Raw genomic sequence first — 18289 nt, 5'->3', positions numbered from 1 at the left:
GCTTGTGAAGGGTTTTTTGTTTGTTTAATACATCTGAAAAGAATGCATATACAAAGAATTGAGACATGAGAAAGCATTGGTTCAACACTAATGAATCTACAAGAATTAGGATTTGGGGAAGGTGGAGAAGATTACCTAAACATTTTTAAAAATTGGAAACTGCAACCAAAATAAGTGGATAAAATCCCTATTAACACTTATGAAGAGTCTTCATAAGACTCCATGATTTTTTTATTAAACTAGAGAGCCATAACTAGCTACTCTAGGGTTCCTCATATGCAAAACAGAAATAAGGGGATTCCCCCAACTGGTCCCCATGTTGTTAAATGTTCTCCCCACCCCCACCCACACCCCCAGCTTCTTCATGAAGCAGGTCTCCATCCTCCCAACTTGAAAGAGGATGTGCATCATTCCACAGACATCTGTCTCCTAGCGCCACCCCTCACATTTCCTCGATTTCCCAGGTCTTCCGCTGTGTTCTAGGAACACCGTATCGTACGCTATTAAGCTGGACATCTATGCTAAGCATATAAGACAATGACTGACAGGGAAAAAAATGGTGTTTAATTACGTACTCAATCCATTTGGTGTATTTCAAAAGGTGCAATACTTTTCTTCATTTATCAGTGAAAGAAGTTAGAAATTAACTTCAAAAAAAAAAAAATCAGCAAATGGCAAACAAATTTCCTTGAAAGTCACAGTCACATATATAGTGCATCCTAGAAAAGAGGAGGGGCAAGACAGGTTCCACCCACTTTCATGAGTTTCATCAAATACTGGACCTACTCAAGGGTGGAGAGAAAAGGCAACTTTCAAAAAGGAGTATGTTATTAAATGAGGCATTTACTATACTCCTTCCTAAGAGCACCAGGTGGGGAACGAGTTTTCTAAACTAGATCTAGGAAGTGGAATGTGGAATCAATCCGTCCTCCTCCCCTTAAGGGCTGTCCAATGGTTAATGAATTTAAAAAAACATGACTAAATAAAAACAAACCCCACACACACTCCCCGCACCCCATCCCACCCCCACAAAAAAAAAAAAGAAGAAAAACAAAAACAAAAACGAAAACAAACTAAACGTCCCAGATCATTCTCCAGAGTGGATGGAGCCCGGGAGCAGCTTCAACAACCCAAATTAGTCCGTTACAGAGTCATCACAAGCATGCCTCGTTTTTAAACAAACAAACAAAAAAAAAAAACAAAAACAAAAAAAAACCAAAAAAAAAAAAAAAACAAAAAAAATTTTGTTTAAACGACAAAACAAAAACTAGTACTAATCACTTTTCTGACAATACACAATTACTCAAATTAACTAGTACTGAGAGGGGGAAGGGGACCATACCTACGGGCCTTGTCTCACACGAGTGCATGTGGGTAGGTGCAGGGCATTTGTCATTATTGCAAAAACGAATTTTAATCTTTAATCTTTAGTTTGATTTAACATTGCTTTTAGTACGATGCTGACACCAGCTGTGCAGAAAGGGCTCTGGAGAGATGTTCATAGCAGCACACACCTGCGGCTCTTCTTCGGTTCTGGAGGCTCCAGGGCAGCCAATATTGCTTCGTCAAATACATTCTTTAGGCCTTTCTGAAAAGGGGTAGAAAGAAAAAAATGGGCAGTCTGATTTTCAGTATAATAAAGCTGAAGATCAAATTAAAAACATTCAAACCCCCAAGAGTGCGCAAAGAATGAAACGTTAAAAACTCTGAATCACAACACAATCATCCCACTTCACCAAGTTCTGTCCAGGCAGGACACGGGAAGGATTCAGCAATTCAGGAGCAGAGGAGTGGATATTCATGAATGAGACAGTGGTCCTCTGAGAAAGCTTTTTGCAGACCAAAGTATGTCACAAGAAGCGAACAAGCCACATGTGTCATTTGCTCATTCAATATGAGTTGTGTAATATGCTGCTGAAACATTTTACAAAAAAACAAGTGAAGCAGCTCTGCATTCCAATGAAACAGCGGAGTATGGAACAGGACCAAGAGGGCCGGCAGCGGGCAGCGGCATCCTTGTTACATGGAAGGCGCAGGCAAAGATGGAGAGCGCGGATACCCCGGCTGCGTCAAAGACCTTCACTCTGAACTCCCTGCATCCCACCAATCAGACAAAGCCAGGGGGCTCAAGGAAGCAAAATGTGGGCACCTGATACATATGTAAAACTAGAACCAGTCCGTGCAAAAGGAATAAAGCTTCATCAGGCATTTATACAAACAATTGTATATTTTTAATTTCAAAATTTGAAGGTAACCACAATTGTATGTTTCCCTCACAACAATAAAATCAGAAGCAGGAAAATATAAAGGTGGCAGCTTTACATCTCAACATTAACAAACCTTAAGTCAACGGTTAAAATGGATGCTGTTCTTAAAAGATAGTATAACAAATGATTTCATAAAGCAGAGCAGATACATTAATACCTTTCCCACCCCGACTGACAAATACTCCACTACAGCACAGACAGCCAAAGCAATAGCAACACAAAGTTTCACTGCACAAAAGAAAACGAGAGAAGAATCCTCCCTTCCCCGTTACACTCTACTAGCAGGTCACCCCTTTTCCATAAAGTTTGTCATGCAATTACAATTACAATTGATCATAAGAGTAAAATGATGTTTGTGTTATTTTCTCCATCTAGAGCTAAGAAGTGTTAAAACTCTTCTTATTTTTTCCAAGAGAACATTCTTAATGCCACACCAAGTTCCCTTTTGCAATAGTAATCAAACCAAATAGCTCTGAGCATCAGGCAACTCAAGAAGCAGAAAGTTAAACAAGTCCAACTTGACTACTGATCACAAAAAAATATTCTATAAGATATTGCATTCTTGATCAAAAACTAATACAGAGGTTGCTCTTAGGTGGTGAGTAAAAAGACGCAGAGGCTTTCAAACAGGATGGTTTTATTCCTTTTGTTTTTAAATGCTCTTTCTACAGTAGTGGGACAGGAAGCAGCAGCAAAGAGGGGAAGGAGAAAACAGTTTAGAATATACAGCACTTCCTTTTGGGTTGAGTTTCCGGAGGCTCGAGGGCAGCTAGGATAGCCTCATCAAACACATTCTTCAGACCTCTCTACAAGACAGAGGGGAGGAGAGAGAATAGCAGCCAGGTTAGAGGATTAGAAAGACTAGCAGATACAATAGCAGTCCGGATTAAACGGGCTGAATTCACAGAAGCAACGTGCCTTCAGAAAAATAAGTGCCAGAGAGCAAGAGCTTAAAGCCCATTATCAGGACAGTAGATAACTGAACAGAAACTTCTTACACAAAAAAGATTAACTGAGCAAGAAAGCAATTTTTATGAAAATGCTGTACGTTGACTTCTAAAACAATCACACTTTGAAAAAACAACATTTTAATGAAAATAAAGCCAGGAGAAAAAAAAAAAGATACGTAAACAAAAGACAGATGCGTCGGGTAAGTCTTGTAGAACTCCCCAGTATCTCCAATGAGAAGAATGGCACACACACCTTTTGGAAATAAATCAATTACAATTTCAGGCTTCTGTGAATTCAGCCCCTGAATAACTGAAGGACACAAACAGCAGACTAACAGGCATGCTACATGTTTCTAGATTCAATGACATATCTGGATGGGATTAATCAGGATTTAGAGTAAATCAGCTTCCCAGAACAAAATGGTTCAGACATTTAAAAAGAGTGTTAATTGTTCAACAGTACCACCTGGGAGAAGTTTAAGAAACAGACTCTAGAAACAGCATATACTTCAGTTATTCAGTAATGTTATTAGAGCAAGTAACCACCACCCAAGTCATAGGAAAACAAAGAATGGGGTACTAGAATGAGTTTTAGCAAGCAGTCCAATGCTTTAAGATGTCTTCATGGATATCAGAGCATAAAGCATGGAGTGAAAACAAAGAATATTCTCAGATCTACAGGGATTAAGATGCAGAAATACACTTACACCTCAGGCAGAACTCCAACGTGACAGTGTGACTCAGCAGCACTGGTACCTTGGGCCCAGGTCTAAAGACTCACCTAAACTCACCTAAATCTGAAGCCACAGTTTACCACCCAAAGAGGTGTCACGTGTTCTTTAAGTCAGTTTGATCCCAAGTAAAAATCTCCCATAAGTCCCAGAACACAGCTCCAGTAACAAGTACCAGCCCCAGATTACCCCAGGTATTCCCACCCCAACCCTAGGCAACCCAGAAGACTGGCACCCACACATCCCATGAGGTACAAAATAAATGAGAAATAACATTAAGTACTTAAAAAGAAGCAAAGAGGTTAAGAAGTTTTCTTCTAAGTCTTTTACAAAGCAGAAATGCTAAACAAAAGTAAAGTTCCTCTAAAATTCTCTCTACACATCTCAGAGCAAACTGGTAGTCAAATATAACAGGAAAAGGGAAGGGTGAAAAGGGAAATGCATTTTATAAGGGAAAAAAAAGAGGATGACCATGAGAAATTAGGGCACCCCTTCATAAAAAGCAAACCCTTTCTTCCTTATTGACCAAGATAACTAATCCTCTATAAAACAAATCTCTGCTTTACTCACACTATCTGATTATATAAAGAGTTCAGTTTTAGAGGAATCGACAAACAGAATCTGGAATTCTGAAAGTTCTATCTCCCAAACACAACCAGCCACCCCATTTTCTATCTTCTCTTTTGACTTCTCCAAACGTCAAAATCTGGTAAGAAAAACGTAGCTGCTAAGACCTTTTCGAATTCCTACTGTCTACAAAGTGACTTACTGTATAAACCTGTTCATATTGCAAAAAATCTTGAATGGGAGCATCCAATTCTTTAAACTTCACCAGCGACCTAGAATTGGGTCCACATGGTCTATTTGCTTCCACTTCCCCCCAAAAGCAACCCATACTTGGAGGAGAGGGCTATGCGAAGGATGCAGAGAGAGTTAGTTATCATCTGACGCATGTGTTCCACATATATCCTTCCCCAACACACACACACACACACACACACACACACACACACACCTCTCACTTTCCTGATGATGGTATCAAAACACAGACGCATCAGGCATTTTTTTTTTTTTAATCTCAGTCAGTGCTGTGTGTGAGAGGATATAAAATCTTCTGAACTTTAAAACATCTGCTTTTACAACAGAACGGAACTGCCAAGGAAAACTGGGTTTGGGAGAATGATTTTAGACCTGTAAATTATTCTGTGGAATACCCAGCTAAGCATAAAAATTTTATCTTTAAATATCCAACCTAGCACTGAACTGGAGATTATTAAATTATGTCTAGGCCATACATACTAAGCACCTAGTACATGCATAATAGGTTGATTATATATGCCATCTGCCTTAGTATACATATAATCAAGAATCTAATAGTGTTTTTTAAAAAACTTAATAAAAAGAGCAATTACTTAAACAAGTAAGCATGATAAATCTAAATGGATTTAACGTAATTATAAGAAACCTCTTTAGCCCTGCCCTGTTTTAATTAGACATGTTTGCTCAATGTTCAAACTTCAGAGCGCCGGTACCAATAGAATAAAATAATTCTGTGCTATTTCCATAATTTTTCCCTTTGCCCCCAGAACAGTACTCAAAGGGAAGAATCAGCCAGTAAAACCATGAGGGTGGAAAAGATGAAACCACATAGGTCAGTTATAGCTCCCACTCTAAATATTCGGACACTGTTCCCTATCCTCAAAATCTCATGTTTCCCATCAAACTAGGAGAAGAGCTCCAATTAAATTATTCAGGAAAGGACAGAAGGACAGAGAGGACCATATGAGGAAGGAATGTCTCTAAAAACACAAGAACTGATGCTCTTTTATAAAGCATGCTTGAGAAATAGCAAACGCAGCTTTCTCTGACATGAAAGTTTCAATTACTCTAATTCCCTATGACAGTTGAATTGTAGCATGAGGGGTCAGAATTGACAGGAAAAGATCAGATACATTTAGATAAAAAGTGTCTGGGGGGGATCATTCACATACTCTCTTGCAAATTAGTGCTAATCTGGAACCCTCCCATAAAAAATTTTTAACACAATCCCTAACCACTACAAATGGGTCAGTACAATATGGGAGCTCACCAACACAAGCGTTTTACTCAGAGCTTAATAATTTTCTCCATAAACACAGAACCTCTAGCAAAAGAATATATACTATGAAGCTGGCCCTAGTCTTCCCAAGCAGCTTTCTTGAGCACTGCAGACCACTGTTAAAAATAACCCCCGAGGGGCGCCTGGGTGGCACAGCGGTTAAGCGTCTGCCTTCGGCTCAGGGCATGATCCTGGCGTTCTGGGATCGAGCCCCACATCAGGCTCTCCGCTATGAGCCTGCTTCTTCCTCTCTCACTCCCCCTGCTTGTGTTCCCTCTCTCGCTGGCTATCTCTATCTCTGTCAAATAAATAAATAAAATCTTTAAAAAAAAAAAAAATAACCCCCGAACCCTAATACTCTTAAGAAACTACCCAACTGTAAATAAACAAGGGGTTACATAGTCCTCACCTGTGTGAGTGCAGAACACTCCACATACTTGACCGCCTTCAGGTCACGGGCCAGCTTTTCAGCAGTCTCTGGAGTGATAGGCTTCTGTTTGTTCTTGGCAAGTTTCTCAATCGTAGAGGGGTCATCTCGGAGATCGATTTGGGTCCCAACAAGCAAGAAAGGAGTCTTTGGACAATGGTGAGTTATCTCAGGCACCCACTAGAGAAGAAGTATTTTAAAAAATACATCTGAATTAATCCACAAGCCTTATAAAGCTTTTTACAACAACTCAACAGAAGTTCTGGGACCACCTTTCTCAGGGCAAGAGTATCTGATCAACTCACCTTTTCCTTCACATTTTCAAATGAGGATGGAGAGACCACTGAAAAACAGACTAGAAATACATCTGTTTGTGGATAACTCAGCGGTCGTAATCTGTCATAATCCTCTTGCCCTGGAGGAAAAAAATTGGAGAAGTCAGCAACTGAATCTTGGTGTCCTCACAGCATCAAAAATCACAAGTCAGTCAACAGATTAAGCAAGCAGCTAAGAGCATGCTAACCATTACTGAGAAAGCAACTTACTCATCTAATAAAATGTATGGCTTTTGTAATATAATACTTGATGAACATTCTTACTCAGCTAATTCTATTTAATATTTCAATCCCTGAAAACAGCAATGAAATTGTTATACATTAGTTGTTTATTACCAGTTTGTAGTTTTCAATCTTTGTGTCCATAAGCAACCCAACGATAATGCAATAAAAACAGTTAAGTTGTTGCTACAGAAATGGTTAAAATCAATCCTGTTCAGATCTGGTTAAGAAATAATAACAGTGATACCATCTAAGGAAACAAAAATCTCAGGGAAACCCAGCTGACAAAATCCACTGCCCGTCATGACTCCCAAAGCATATTCACAGGCTTAGTTACCGTGTGCATTAAAGGCCAGTATGTGAAAATGAGAACACCTAGAAAAAAATACCTGGGCAAGAATCAATGGATGCCACCCCTATGTGAGGATTATCCCAGTGAAAATGAGAATATTTGTATGGTCTTAAAGACTGCTGATAAACCGCAAGGGGAAAAAATGGAACTATATTGCCAAGAAACTGGACATCACCTTGGCTGAGTCATTAAAATTACCATCACCAGTGAGTGGCGGATGAGTATCGTGTGCCCTTAGCTTTACATCCTGAGAAAGACACATCCCTAATGTACTATTCTATATATAATCGGAACCTAATCATGAGGAAACGCAGACCAAATCCAAAGTGTGGAATGTTTTAAAAGGGGAGAAAAGGGAGAAGATGCACCTGTATTCTATAAAAATAATGTCATGAAGGACAAAAAAAAAAAAAAAAAAGGCTAAAGAACTGATCCAAATTAAAAGACTAAAAACACAGGACAACTAAACGCTATACATGAGCCTGTACTGAAAGCAGAAAACGCTGGACTCGGCTCAGCTGACAAAGCTGGAATAGAGATGTTGGATTCAAGTTCTGTATCAATGTTAAATTTCCATAAGTTGTTTACTGTTACACAAGAATGTCTCCGTTCTTAAGAAATATGTATTTATTCAAGACTAAATGGCTATGCTGTCAACTTACTCTCAAATAGCTCAGGGAAAAACAATTCATGTGCATATTATATTGAAAGACAATAATAAAGCAAACAGGGCAAAATGCTAATTGGTAAATCTTGTTAAAGGGTGTTTGGAGGCTTCTGGTACAATTCTCCCAACTGTTCTGTAGGCTTAAAAATTATTTCCAGATAAAAAGTTTTTTAAAGTATCTACACATATTTCCATAACCATGAGGGGAGGGGAGGAGTGGCCAGGACAGGGTCTAACACTCCAATTTTAAAAATGAGCTACAGCAATCCTATGTTTTAAAAGAACAGTTAAGTACTTAGTGTCACTGAACTGTACACTTAAAACTGGTTAAAATGATAAATTCTACATTATATGTATTTTACCACAATAAAAAATGTTTAAAGGAAGGGAAAAGGAGAGTTAAATATTCTGCATGCCAGTGAAAAAACATTTTTTGCCAGCACTGAGAGAGAACACAAGAATTTAGGGTAGCTATCAAAACACGGTAATTAAAGACATTACTGTTATTGCCACTTGAATGAGCAATACATTGTGAGTAGACAATAAAGGTATCTATCTTCAGGACAATACAGAGATTAAAATAAAGGTTAAACAAAAAGGGAAGAAGGAAGGAGGTTACAAAAAAAGAAAATCATCACCACCTCTAGTACTGAGTGCATGCTTACTCTAACAATACGCTAGGGTCAGAGTCAAAGGCTTTAAAGGTATACACTTAGAAGTGTAACTTTCACTTCTTAAATTATAATGTAGAATGTATAATGACAGACATGGAAGAGATTTAAAAAGAAAAGAACGGGCTTAAAGAAAACAAAATCAGCCAAACTCCTTAATTCTCTCAATCTAAACAGCTTGAGCTCCAACACTGGCTGGAGCTTTGCCACACTGCATACCAAAGCTCCAATAAAACCAAACAAAAAATAGGTTTTAAAAATAAGGAGATAAAACAACTAACCAAGCCTTATTTAAAAAAAAAAAAAAAAAAAAAGCACATTCACATACCTCTTCTTAGCTTTATTCTCTATTCAAATGGAATGAATATATTTCAAAAAAATTAAGCCTGACATAGACTACAAAAGGGCTTCATTTTTAGTCATTCAGCCACTGCAATCAATCCATGTTACTGCACATCAAAAACAGATCCAACTCTATATTCCTGAGCACCACTAAGAGCGTCTAAATGAGTGTCCAATGTGTTAGATGCGAACCTTCTACTCCAATGAAGACAGAAAATAAATAGCCGTTCTTTTTTGAATACTAGGTCCAAAGCAGTATTGGTCAGTCTGTTTATTTCTGATAAACAAACCTTCGAAGCTATAAATATCTTTCTTTTCCTTTCCAAAGGAGAAAAAAAAATCAGAAATAAAATTGTTCAATAAACAGAAAGTAGGCTACCTTACCTCTACTTCTGCTTCAAGTGCTACATTTAAGGAAAAAGAATGAATGCAATCCCTTAAGATGAGCAAGATTCTTCATTATCCAAGCATAAGTGATCCAGCTAAAATTTATCCTCTAAGTACACCATAAATACCATTATTCACTTGATAGAGTCAATGTCCTCACTGAGCATCCTTTAAGGTACACAACATGATCAAGAAAATTTCTCTTTAGGGGCACTTTGGTGGCTCAGTCTGCCTTCAGCTCAGGTCATCATCCCAGGATCCTGGAATGGAGCCTGGCATCGGGATCCCTGCTCAGCGGGAAGCCTGCTTCTCCCTCTCCCACTCCCCCTGCTTGTGTTCCCTCTCTCACTGTCCCTCTGTCAAATAAATAAAACCTTAAAAAAAAAAAAGAAGAAGAAGAAAATTTCACTCTACGTGCAAGTCAGGTTTTGACTACAAGTCTTAAATTGTACCTACTCTAACAGCACACCAACTCACTGCTTAACTTTCAACATTTGCTGAAGAGCAGGGATACCTTCCATGGGCTGCTGACCTTTCCCTTGTTTAATCTCATATATAAAACTGAAATTCAAGAGGAACTAAGTCAGTGTGAACTGAGGACTCCAGCCCATATGAAAGTCTGAAAGAATCTCATGGCATGAAAAATAAGAATTTACTGCCAAAAGCCACATTTTTAGAGCATTCCAGTAGGGCACTATAAATACAAGAAGAAAACAAACTAAACATTTCACGGTATTTACCACTACAGACTCAAACCTAATCATTTTTTTCTACAACCAATTATTCAAAATTTAATGGCACTTAGTAATCCTGCTTCCTATGTGACATGCATGTTTCTTTCTGTTTCAGAAAGAAATTTTGCTGTAAGGGACATTTTTAGGCACTGACTGTAGATAAAAATTTAAAATGTTATATATAATGTTATATTTCCTGAATGTGATAAGTATACTGTGAGAGAATATCCTTGCTCTTAAGAAATACATACACTGAAGCATTAAAAAGCAAAAGGGCATAATGTATTCAACTTACTCTCAAATGGTTTGGAAATAAAAACAACATGCATACAGAGCAAGAGAAAGTCACACCATTAAGAACTGGTGAGTCTCGTAAGGAGTTCTTTGTACTAGCAACTTTTCTGTAAGTCCGAAACTGAATCAGGATAAAAAGTGACAAAAAAGGGGGTGCCTGGGTGGCTCAGTCGGTTAAGAGCCTGACTCCTGATCTCATCTCAGGATTGTGAGTTCAAACCCCACAATGGGTTCTATGCTGGGCATGAAGCTTACTTTAAAAAAAAAAAAAAAAAGACAAAAAAGAATGTGTGTTAAAATATAAAAATGTTCAGGGCGCCTGGGTGGCTCAGCCGTTAAGCGTCTGCCTTCGGCTCAGGGCATGGGATGGAGCCCCACGTCAGGCTCTTCTGCTGGGAGCCTGCTTCTTCCTCTCCCACTCTCCCTGCTTGTGTTCCCTCTCTCGCTGGCTGTCTCTCTCTCTGTCAAATAAATAAAATAAAATCTTTAAAAACATATATATATATATATATATATATATATAAATAAATAATAAAATAAAATCTTTAAAAACATATATATATAAACATATATAATATATATAATAAACATATATAATATATTATATATAATATATAAAAACATATATAATATATAATAAACATATATAATATATATAATATATTATATATTATATATAATATATATAAACATATATGGTATATATAAAACATATATATAAACATATAATATATATAATAAGCATATATAATATATAATATATAATATATTATATATATAATAAAAAATAATAAAATAAAATCTTTAAAAACATATATATATATAAAAACATATATATATATAAAAACATATATATATATAAAATAAAATCTTTAAAAACATATATATATATATAAAATAAAATCTTTAAAAACATATATATATATATATAATACAAAATACTGCAAACAGACCCCAAACATTAACAAAAGAAACTAAACTGTGGTGTGATCTGCCATACGACAGACTGTGTCACGATGAGGACTAGGACAGACAAGCACAACCTTGAGAGACATCACCATATTGTTTTAAGAGAAAAAGGAAGGTAAAGAGAGGGGGAGAAAATAATAATATCCCCTCTCCCTAAGGATAAATACAATGAGCGTTACAGGAAGAGCTCTGTTTAGGACGTACACTAAGACATGACTGTCTCTGAATACAGATGCTTTTTCATTTTTTATCTACGTTTTTATTATTTTTCCCTGTAAGTAAAACCTGCATCTTTGTAATAAAGAGTAACATTTAAAAGTCTGACATAGAAAGGAATGGACCGTGCGGTGATGATTATACAACAAAACAACGATTATACAACTTAACATGATAAAGATGTTAAGTTAAAAAAAGCTAAATAAAGAACAAAATACAAAACAGTACAACATGTGAAAGGAAAAAAAAAGAAAAGAACTGGGGGGGAAACTCATGAACAAAAATTCAGTGTCGTGAACACAGAGACAGAAATAAAAGCTGTGAGACAGAGACAGAGCCCTACACGGAATCTTTTTTTTTTTTTCCTTTCAAGTAGATTCTAGAGACACCTGGGTGGCTCAGTCGGTTAAGTGTCTGCCTTCGGCTCAGGTCATGATCCCAGAGCCCTGGGATCCACTCGCACATCAGGCTTCCCTGCTGGGCGGGGAACCTACTTCTCCCTCTCCCTCTGCCTGCTGCTCCGCCTGCTTGCTCAATCTCAATGTCTCTCTCTCTCTGACAAATAAATAAAATCTTTAAAAAAATTTTTTTAAATTAAAAAAAAAAAGAGGGGCTCCTGGATGGCTCAGTCAGTTAAGTGTCTGCTTTCGGCTCAGGTCACGATCTCCAGGTCCTGGGATTGAGCCCCAAGTCAGGCTCCCTGCTCAGCAGGGAATCTGCTCCTCTCTCTCCCTCTGCCCCTCCTCCCTGCTTGTTCTCTCAAAAAAATTTTTTAATAAATCACTGAAAATAAATTTAAAAAATTCTTTAATTATTTAATTAAAAAAATAAGTAGGCTCTACCCCCCCAACCTGGGGCTTAAACTACCCTGAGGCTTAAATGACCCTGAGATCAGGAGTCACATGCTCCACCAACTGAGCCAGCCAGGTGCCACCTATCTCTGATCTTAAATGGTATTAAATGTATCTGTAAGAGCTGCAGCCAGCACCTCATGAACCCCTTATACATAACCCATTAGCTTTGTTTAGAGACTTTGTATGAGAAGTATAGTTCTCCCTTGTCAGTTTTTGTTTCACACTTAAAAAAAAGAGAGAGAGAATTGTAGCCAGAGGTGAGACAGGAATGCTATAAAAAGAATTCAGAACAGGGGCACCTGGGTGGCACAGCGGTTAAGCGTCTGCCTTCGGCTCAGGGCGTGATCCCAGCGTTCTGGGATCGAGCCCCACATCAGGCTCTTCTGCTATGAGCCTGCTTCTTCCTCTCCCACTCCCCCTGCTTGTGTTCCCTCTCTCGCTGGCTGTCTCTATCTCTGTCAAATAAATAAATAAAATCTTTAAAAAAAAAAAAAAAAAGAATTCAGAACAATAGGACATAAAGCCAGCAGATTAAACACAATCAAACAATCCAAGGCCATCTCAGTGGGGATGAAAGCTTTAGCAGAAAGAAAACTAAGTTAATCACATGACTTGAACCAGGGACAGGGACTCTGAGATTAAGGCCTCTGTAGAAGGATACAAGTCTCCCCGAGTGTGTCAAAGACAGAGACTCACTAGGGATGCCTACTGCCCCAATTCTCCAATGCCTGTCAAAAAACAAAAACAACAACAACAAAAAACCTAAAAAAAACCTCTGGCTTATAGTGACCTCATTAGTGAAGACGGAAACCCCCCAACTTGCATGGGCTGATAAAATAATTTCCTTAGTGAATGTTTTTTAACCCCCAGAAAGATCCAGAATCTAATATAAAGACGAAATAAATCAAATACTATTATTGCTAATTTTCAGTCACATTTAGGAATAATCTACCCTTATTTAACATGCAGTGCCTAGAATATTTAAAATAATCTGCCATATTAAAGAACATGATAGATTTATTCTGTCATTCCAATTTAAAATGTGTAACTGAGTAACTGATCTTAACACCTCAGGACTTTTTTGTTGAAAAATGTTGAGAATGTTATAAAGGTTATAAATAATACTGTTTATGATAAATTAAAACATAAATACAGGAAATCATAAGTTATCAGGCTACCTGAGGCCATGTATATAAAAGCCTGGGAATGCTTCACTTGTCAGGTCAAGCAAATTGATTAAAACAGAAAACTGAATATATTAAATTTATAAATCCAATTTACAGTGCCGGAAGATATTTAACACAGTTGTAAATGAGGCTGATTGGGAGTAAAGTCTTATCAAATAAGTTAAATAAACCAGTATTAATCAAAGGACCCTTGGCCACCTTGAGAATGATTTCTTAAAAGTGACTATTTTAATAAAAAATGTTATTACGTTGTACAACTAAATTTAAAGGCTCATCCACTCCAAAACTAAATACTGAAGAGAAATAAAATATGTCCATACAAAGACTTGTATACAAATGCACACAGCAACACTATTCACAGTAACTTAAAACTGGAACCCAAACGTCCACCAACTTATAGACAGATAAGCAAACTGTGCTATATTCACAGTATGGACTACTACTCAGCAATTAGAAAAAACTACTGATACATACAAATAGATGAATCTCAAAAGCATGATGCTGAGTGAAAGAGATCAAGCGCAAAAGACTACGTATTAGTATAGGATTCCATTTACATAAAATTCTAAAAAAGGAAAACTGCAACGACAGCAAAGCTGTGGCTGCCTGAGGCCAAATCAAAAAGGGACTCTTAAAGAGCACGAAGAAGTGTTTTAAGTGATAGACCTTGATTATGGTGGAGGTTACATGACTGTATAATCAGTAAAACTGATCAACTGAACACTTAAAATGACTGAATTCTACTGTATTATATACTTGACTAAAGCTAAAAAACAAAATACTGGTTAAATACCGAGTTGAAAATTAAAAATAAAATTTTAAGTTAATTTTCAACCCCAGGAGGCCATAAATTATCTTTTTTCTGCATATACATTGCCTCCAAGGGCACATATAAACACAGAAAAATCCCTCACCTATCGCAAAGAATAGGTCACTACTTTTTCTAAGTTTCCTCCAGGATACCGTTACTCCTGTAATTTAATTCATAAACATTTGAAAGGCCTAAACCACCAGTAGAAAGCCACTGATCTCTAAGCTGAACTGCTTACTACTGTCCTACTGTCTCTCCATTTCACCCTCCCAACTAAACCTAGACAGTCCCTCAAAGTGAGTAGTATAACCTACTCCGTCAGAGCAGTAGGTCAGCTGGCAGACAGGGAGAGGGTAACTCATAAAAAGTGAACCACTGAGAATTCCTAAATATGAAAATGTTATCTTTCTGAAATTTTCCTTTGGCTAATTAAGCTGATAACAACAGAGACTGCAGAGAGAGAAGTCAGAAATTAAGATGTGCAGCCCCTGTTAAAACGAGGAAATAACACTGAGGAATTGGGTACACGTAAGGAAGAAAGCAATTTACTCCTGAAATTTCAAAAGCTGACCACAAAAGTCAATAATGTGAACGAGGTATTGGTTCATGTTCAAAGCATTTTCAGAGGTAATATAACAAACTATCTCTACAAGAAGCTGTCTGCACATGTTATTATACAGACACAAATCCTAAATAAGCCTTCAAATTTCAGAGAGTGGTAATCCAGTTTGCCTAATGTACTCTGCTCTCACTCTACTTTACTTCCTTCCACACCATCCACCCAAGGAACTCCACACTCCTACTGCGATTCCAGGTCCGGGGCTGCCTCCTGAGTCAAGCATCGGGCCATCACAATATTCGATCCTAAGTATCAACAAAAGGCAAGTGCTTTGCTAATATGCTAGTTTCCCAAAATGTCCACAAAAAAAGGCACACAACCAGCAACTGTTAATAGTTAGAGACTAAAACATAAAAGACATCAAGTTTTCACCTGCAGTATCAAAAAGTCCAAGAGTATATGGCTCTCCACCAATCATAACTGTGACTGCATAGTTGTCAAAAACCTAAAAACACAAAAATACAACATCGTTAGTGTGCAAGGGGATGGTCAAAATGGGATAGGACAACTCTTAAGTAAAGGCAATATTTCCTCTCTAAGACTTAATTCCTCTCTTAGTCCATATGATTCTTATATAACCAACCTTGCCAACTAAGTCCTTGCATGAACTAAATGATTCTTGGGAAAAAGTGATGGGGGACTTATTCTGGGAGGTCTGTTCTACCCCAGCAGCCTGGATTAAAAGCCACAAAAAAGCTAGAGGTATCAAAGAAGTAGAGTCCCCGAGCTATATAAAACGATCCTCTTCAAGTTTAAAACTTTGAGACAATAAGTTTATAGTTTATCTTAACGCTCAATCTGATTCCTAAGAAATTAATTCTTCATAGACCATTTCATTTTCATCTAGAATTTAAATATCCTAGATTCATGATAATCTTCCTTTCAGGGTTCAAGACAAGCAGCGCCTTGTTACAAATAAGACCATCAGAGAGAAATAAAGGTTCCCTCAAGGTCAAGGCAAGTGTCCAAAAAAAGGTTGGCGATTATTTGTTGAGATTTCATGAATAAAACTTATGTTACTGGATACAAACCACATGACTGAAGAGATCTTTTGTGACCAGATGCTTTTATTTGCAAAAACTGTAAAACCCATGACAAACTCAGTATATACTAATATTGCTTGTGCTAAATAATTTGTGAAAATGGGAGGTAATGGCGCTAAATGGAAAAAGACCCAATACTAATTCATGGATTGCTCTGAATTGACAAATGAAAAGCAATCTTTCCGACTAGAAGGATGTTACATTTTCAGATCAGCCCGGCTTCATCTAACTCTAACTTTCTGGTTCAGGCTTTGATGGATTGTTTAAATGTAAACAAGAGTGGAAGAAAGGGCATGGGGCGTGGTAGTTAAAGGAAAGTCAGTTCTTGGTAACAGAACAAGGAAGGGGCACCCGGGTGGCTCAGAGAGTTAAGCGTCTGCCTTCGGCTCAGGTCATGATCCTGGGGTCCTGGGATCAAGTCCCGTAGCCCACCCCCTGCTCAGCAGGGAGTCTGCTTCTCCCTCTCCCCCTCTGCCCCCTGCTCACACTTGCTCTCTCTCCCCCTCTCTCTCTCAATCTCAAATAAATAAAATCTTTAAAAAAAAAACAAACAAGAACACAGAAAATTATAAAGAATGTGGTTAAGCTCTCAACCACATAGATTATTTAAGTCATACCTAACCCTATTCCAGAGACTCACATACAAATACATATATGAAACACCCACTAGCCCCCTTAAACAGAACCTCATGACCAAAGTCATAACACAGACTCAGAAACCATGTTTACAAGAAAATAACTTTAATGGAGACTGAAATGCCAAAATTCCAATAGCTGTCCTCACTCTGAAACAAGATTCATGTATCTCTGAAAGTCCCCTAAAAGTCCCTCTCAACCTCAGAACTTTTCACTTACCCTGTCCCCAAATGGGCCAACCCCAAAAATATGATTTCATATTTAATTATACCTTCAAATTCTCCCCATCCAAGAAACCTAACCTTCCTGCTTCCTACAGTCTTGGCCTACCTCAATCACTCTATCTGCTTTGGGATATTACAGATTGTCAATTCTAATTAAACATAATCACCAAACTCTTAACCTATATTCAGCCTCTTCACAATGTTCATGTCTCTTAAGATTAACCTAAAGTATTCATACATTTTCTTTCTTTTTATTGCCAAACAATACTAATCCCATATTACCCATATATAGGTTCTTCATAACCCCTAAAATAACTCACTTAACAGAGGTGGTCACTGCAAGCCAGGCCAACCCTAGCTTGGCCTGAATCACTGAGGGAACATCTGTGTTTAACGTAATTATACCACTGGGTTGGGTCACCCAACCTGGGACAAACAGTGGATCCCCAAACATGTTCTTCCACAAGTGAGTGTTACTCCAAATAACTCTTCTCTCTCTCACTTCATTATCTTTATTATTCCCATTTTCCCTCTACTCTTCTAAGGAGTGGACCCCCAAAGGCTTCTGCTAGTGTTCTCAAAACAAAAACAGGTCTCTGCCCTTAAAAACCAATTTGCAACTCCATTAATGCTAAGACAACAGCTCCATGAGATCCTCTTCTATCCCCTAAGGAGAATAAGTGGAGACACATACTACTTTCTCTGAAGTTACAAGACCCCAAAACGCATCCCAGACCTCCAAGCTCTGATTACCCACTGGCCAAGTTAACGGGCGGGGGGGGGGTGGGGGTGGAAGGTCACCTCATTCTAAGACACAGAGCATACTTCTCCAAACTGAGACCACCACTCTTTAGAATCTTGTCTGTTGGAGTGTGGTCTCCCAGCACTTCTTGCATACCCTTCTATCACCCCTTCTGACTATTCACTGATTTTTCAGTTAATTTTAAAGTGTATATAATTTACCCATGAGAAGATCTTTAAAAACAGGACACAAAGGCAGACAACAGAAAAATTTCAGTACACACAGAGTTTTCAAAAGATATCCAAATAGAATACATTTCACTAACAGATGGAAGCCTTTATACTTACAGTCGGTACATACTCAGATGGAAATTTGTTTGTTGTGTAGGATATCAGGAGACATGTTTTACCAACGGCACCATCGCCCACAACAACACACTTAATTGTCTGCATTGCTGAAACAGTTTTGTATCCACTTTAAATATTTCAAATTCGATGATGACCTACAAAAA

At 37.8% G+C, this 18289-nt stretch overlaps 1 protein-coding gene across 1 annotated transcript in view; it reads right to left on the bottom strand.

Moving 5' to 3' along the window:
* Positions 1 to 542: 542 nt before the first annotated feature.
* CDC42 (cell division cycle 42) overlaps positions 543 to 18289 on the bottom strand; it is a 45964-nt gene continuing 28217 nt past the window's right edge. Inside the window, exons 2-6 of the mRNA XM_040645923.1 lie at positions 18126 to 18280; positions 15506 to 15578; positions 6779 to 6888; positions 6456 to 6653; positions 543 to 1588 (exon numbers count right to left, since the gene is read on the bottom strand). Coding sequence (XP_040501857.1) covers positions 1499 to 1588; positions 6456 to 6653; positions 6779 to 6888; positions 15506 to 15578; positions 18126 to 18230 — 576 coding nt within the window. The 5' untranslated portion in view covers positions 18231 to 18280 and the 3' untranslated portion in view covers positions 543 to 1498. The remainder of the gene's footprint in view (positions 1589 to 6455; positions 6654 to 6778; positions 6889 to 15505; positions 15579 to 18125; positions 18281 to 18289) is intronic.

This window comes from Ursus maritimus, unplaced genomic scaffold (assembly GCF_017311325.1).
Source record: "Ursus maritimus isolate PB19 unplaced genomic scaffold, ASM1731132v1 scaffold_32, whole genome shotgun sequence".
Lineage (NCBI taxonomy): Eukaryota > Metazoa > Chordata > Mammalia > Carnivora > Ursidae > Ursus > Ursus maritimus.
This window is presented reverse-complemented; position numbering and strand designations above follow the sequence as displayed.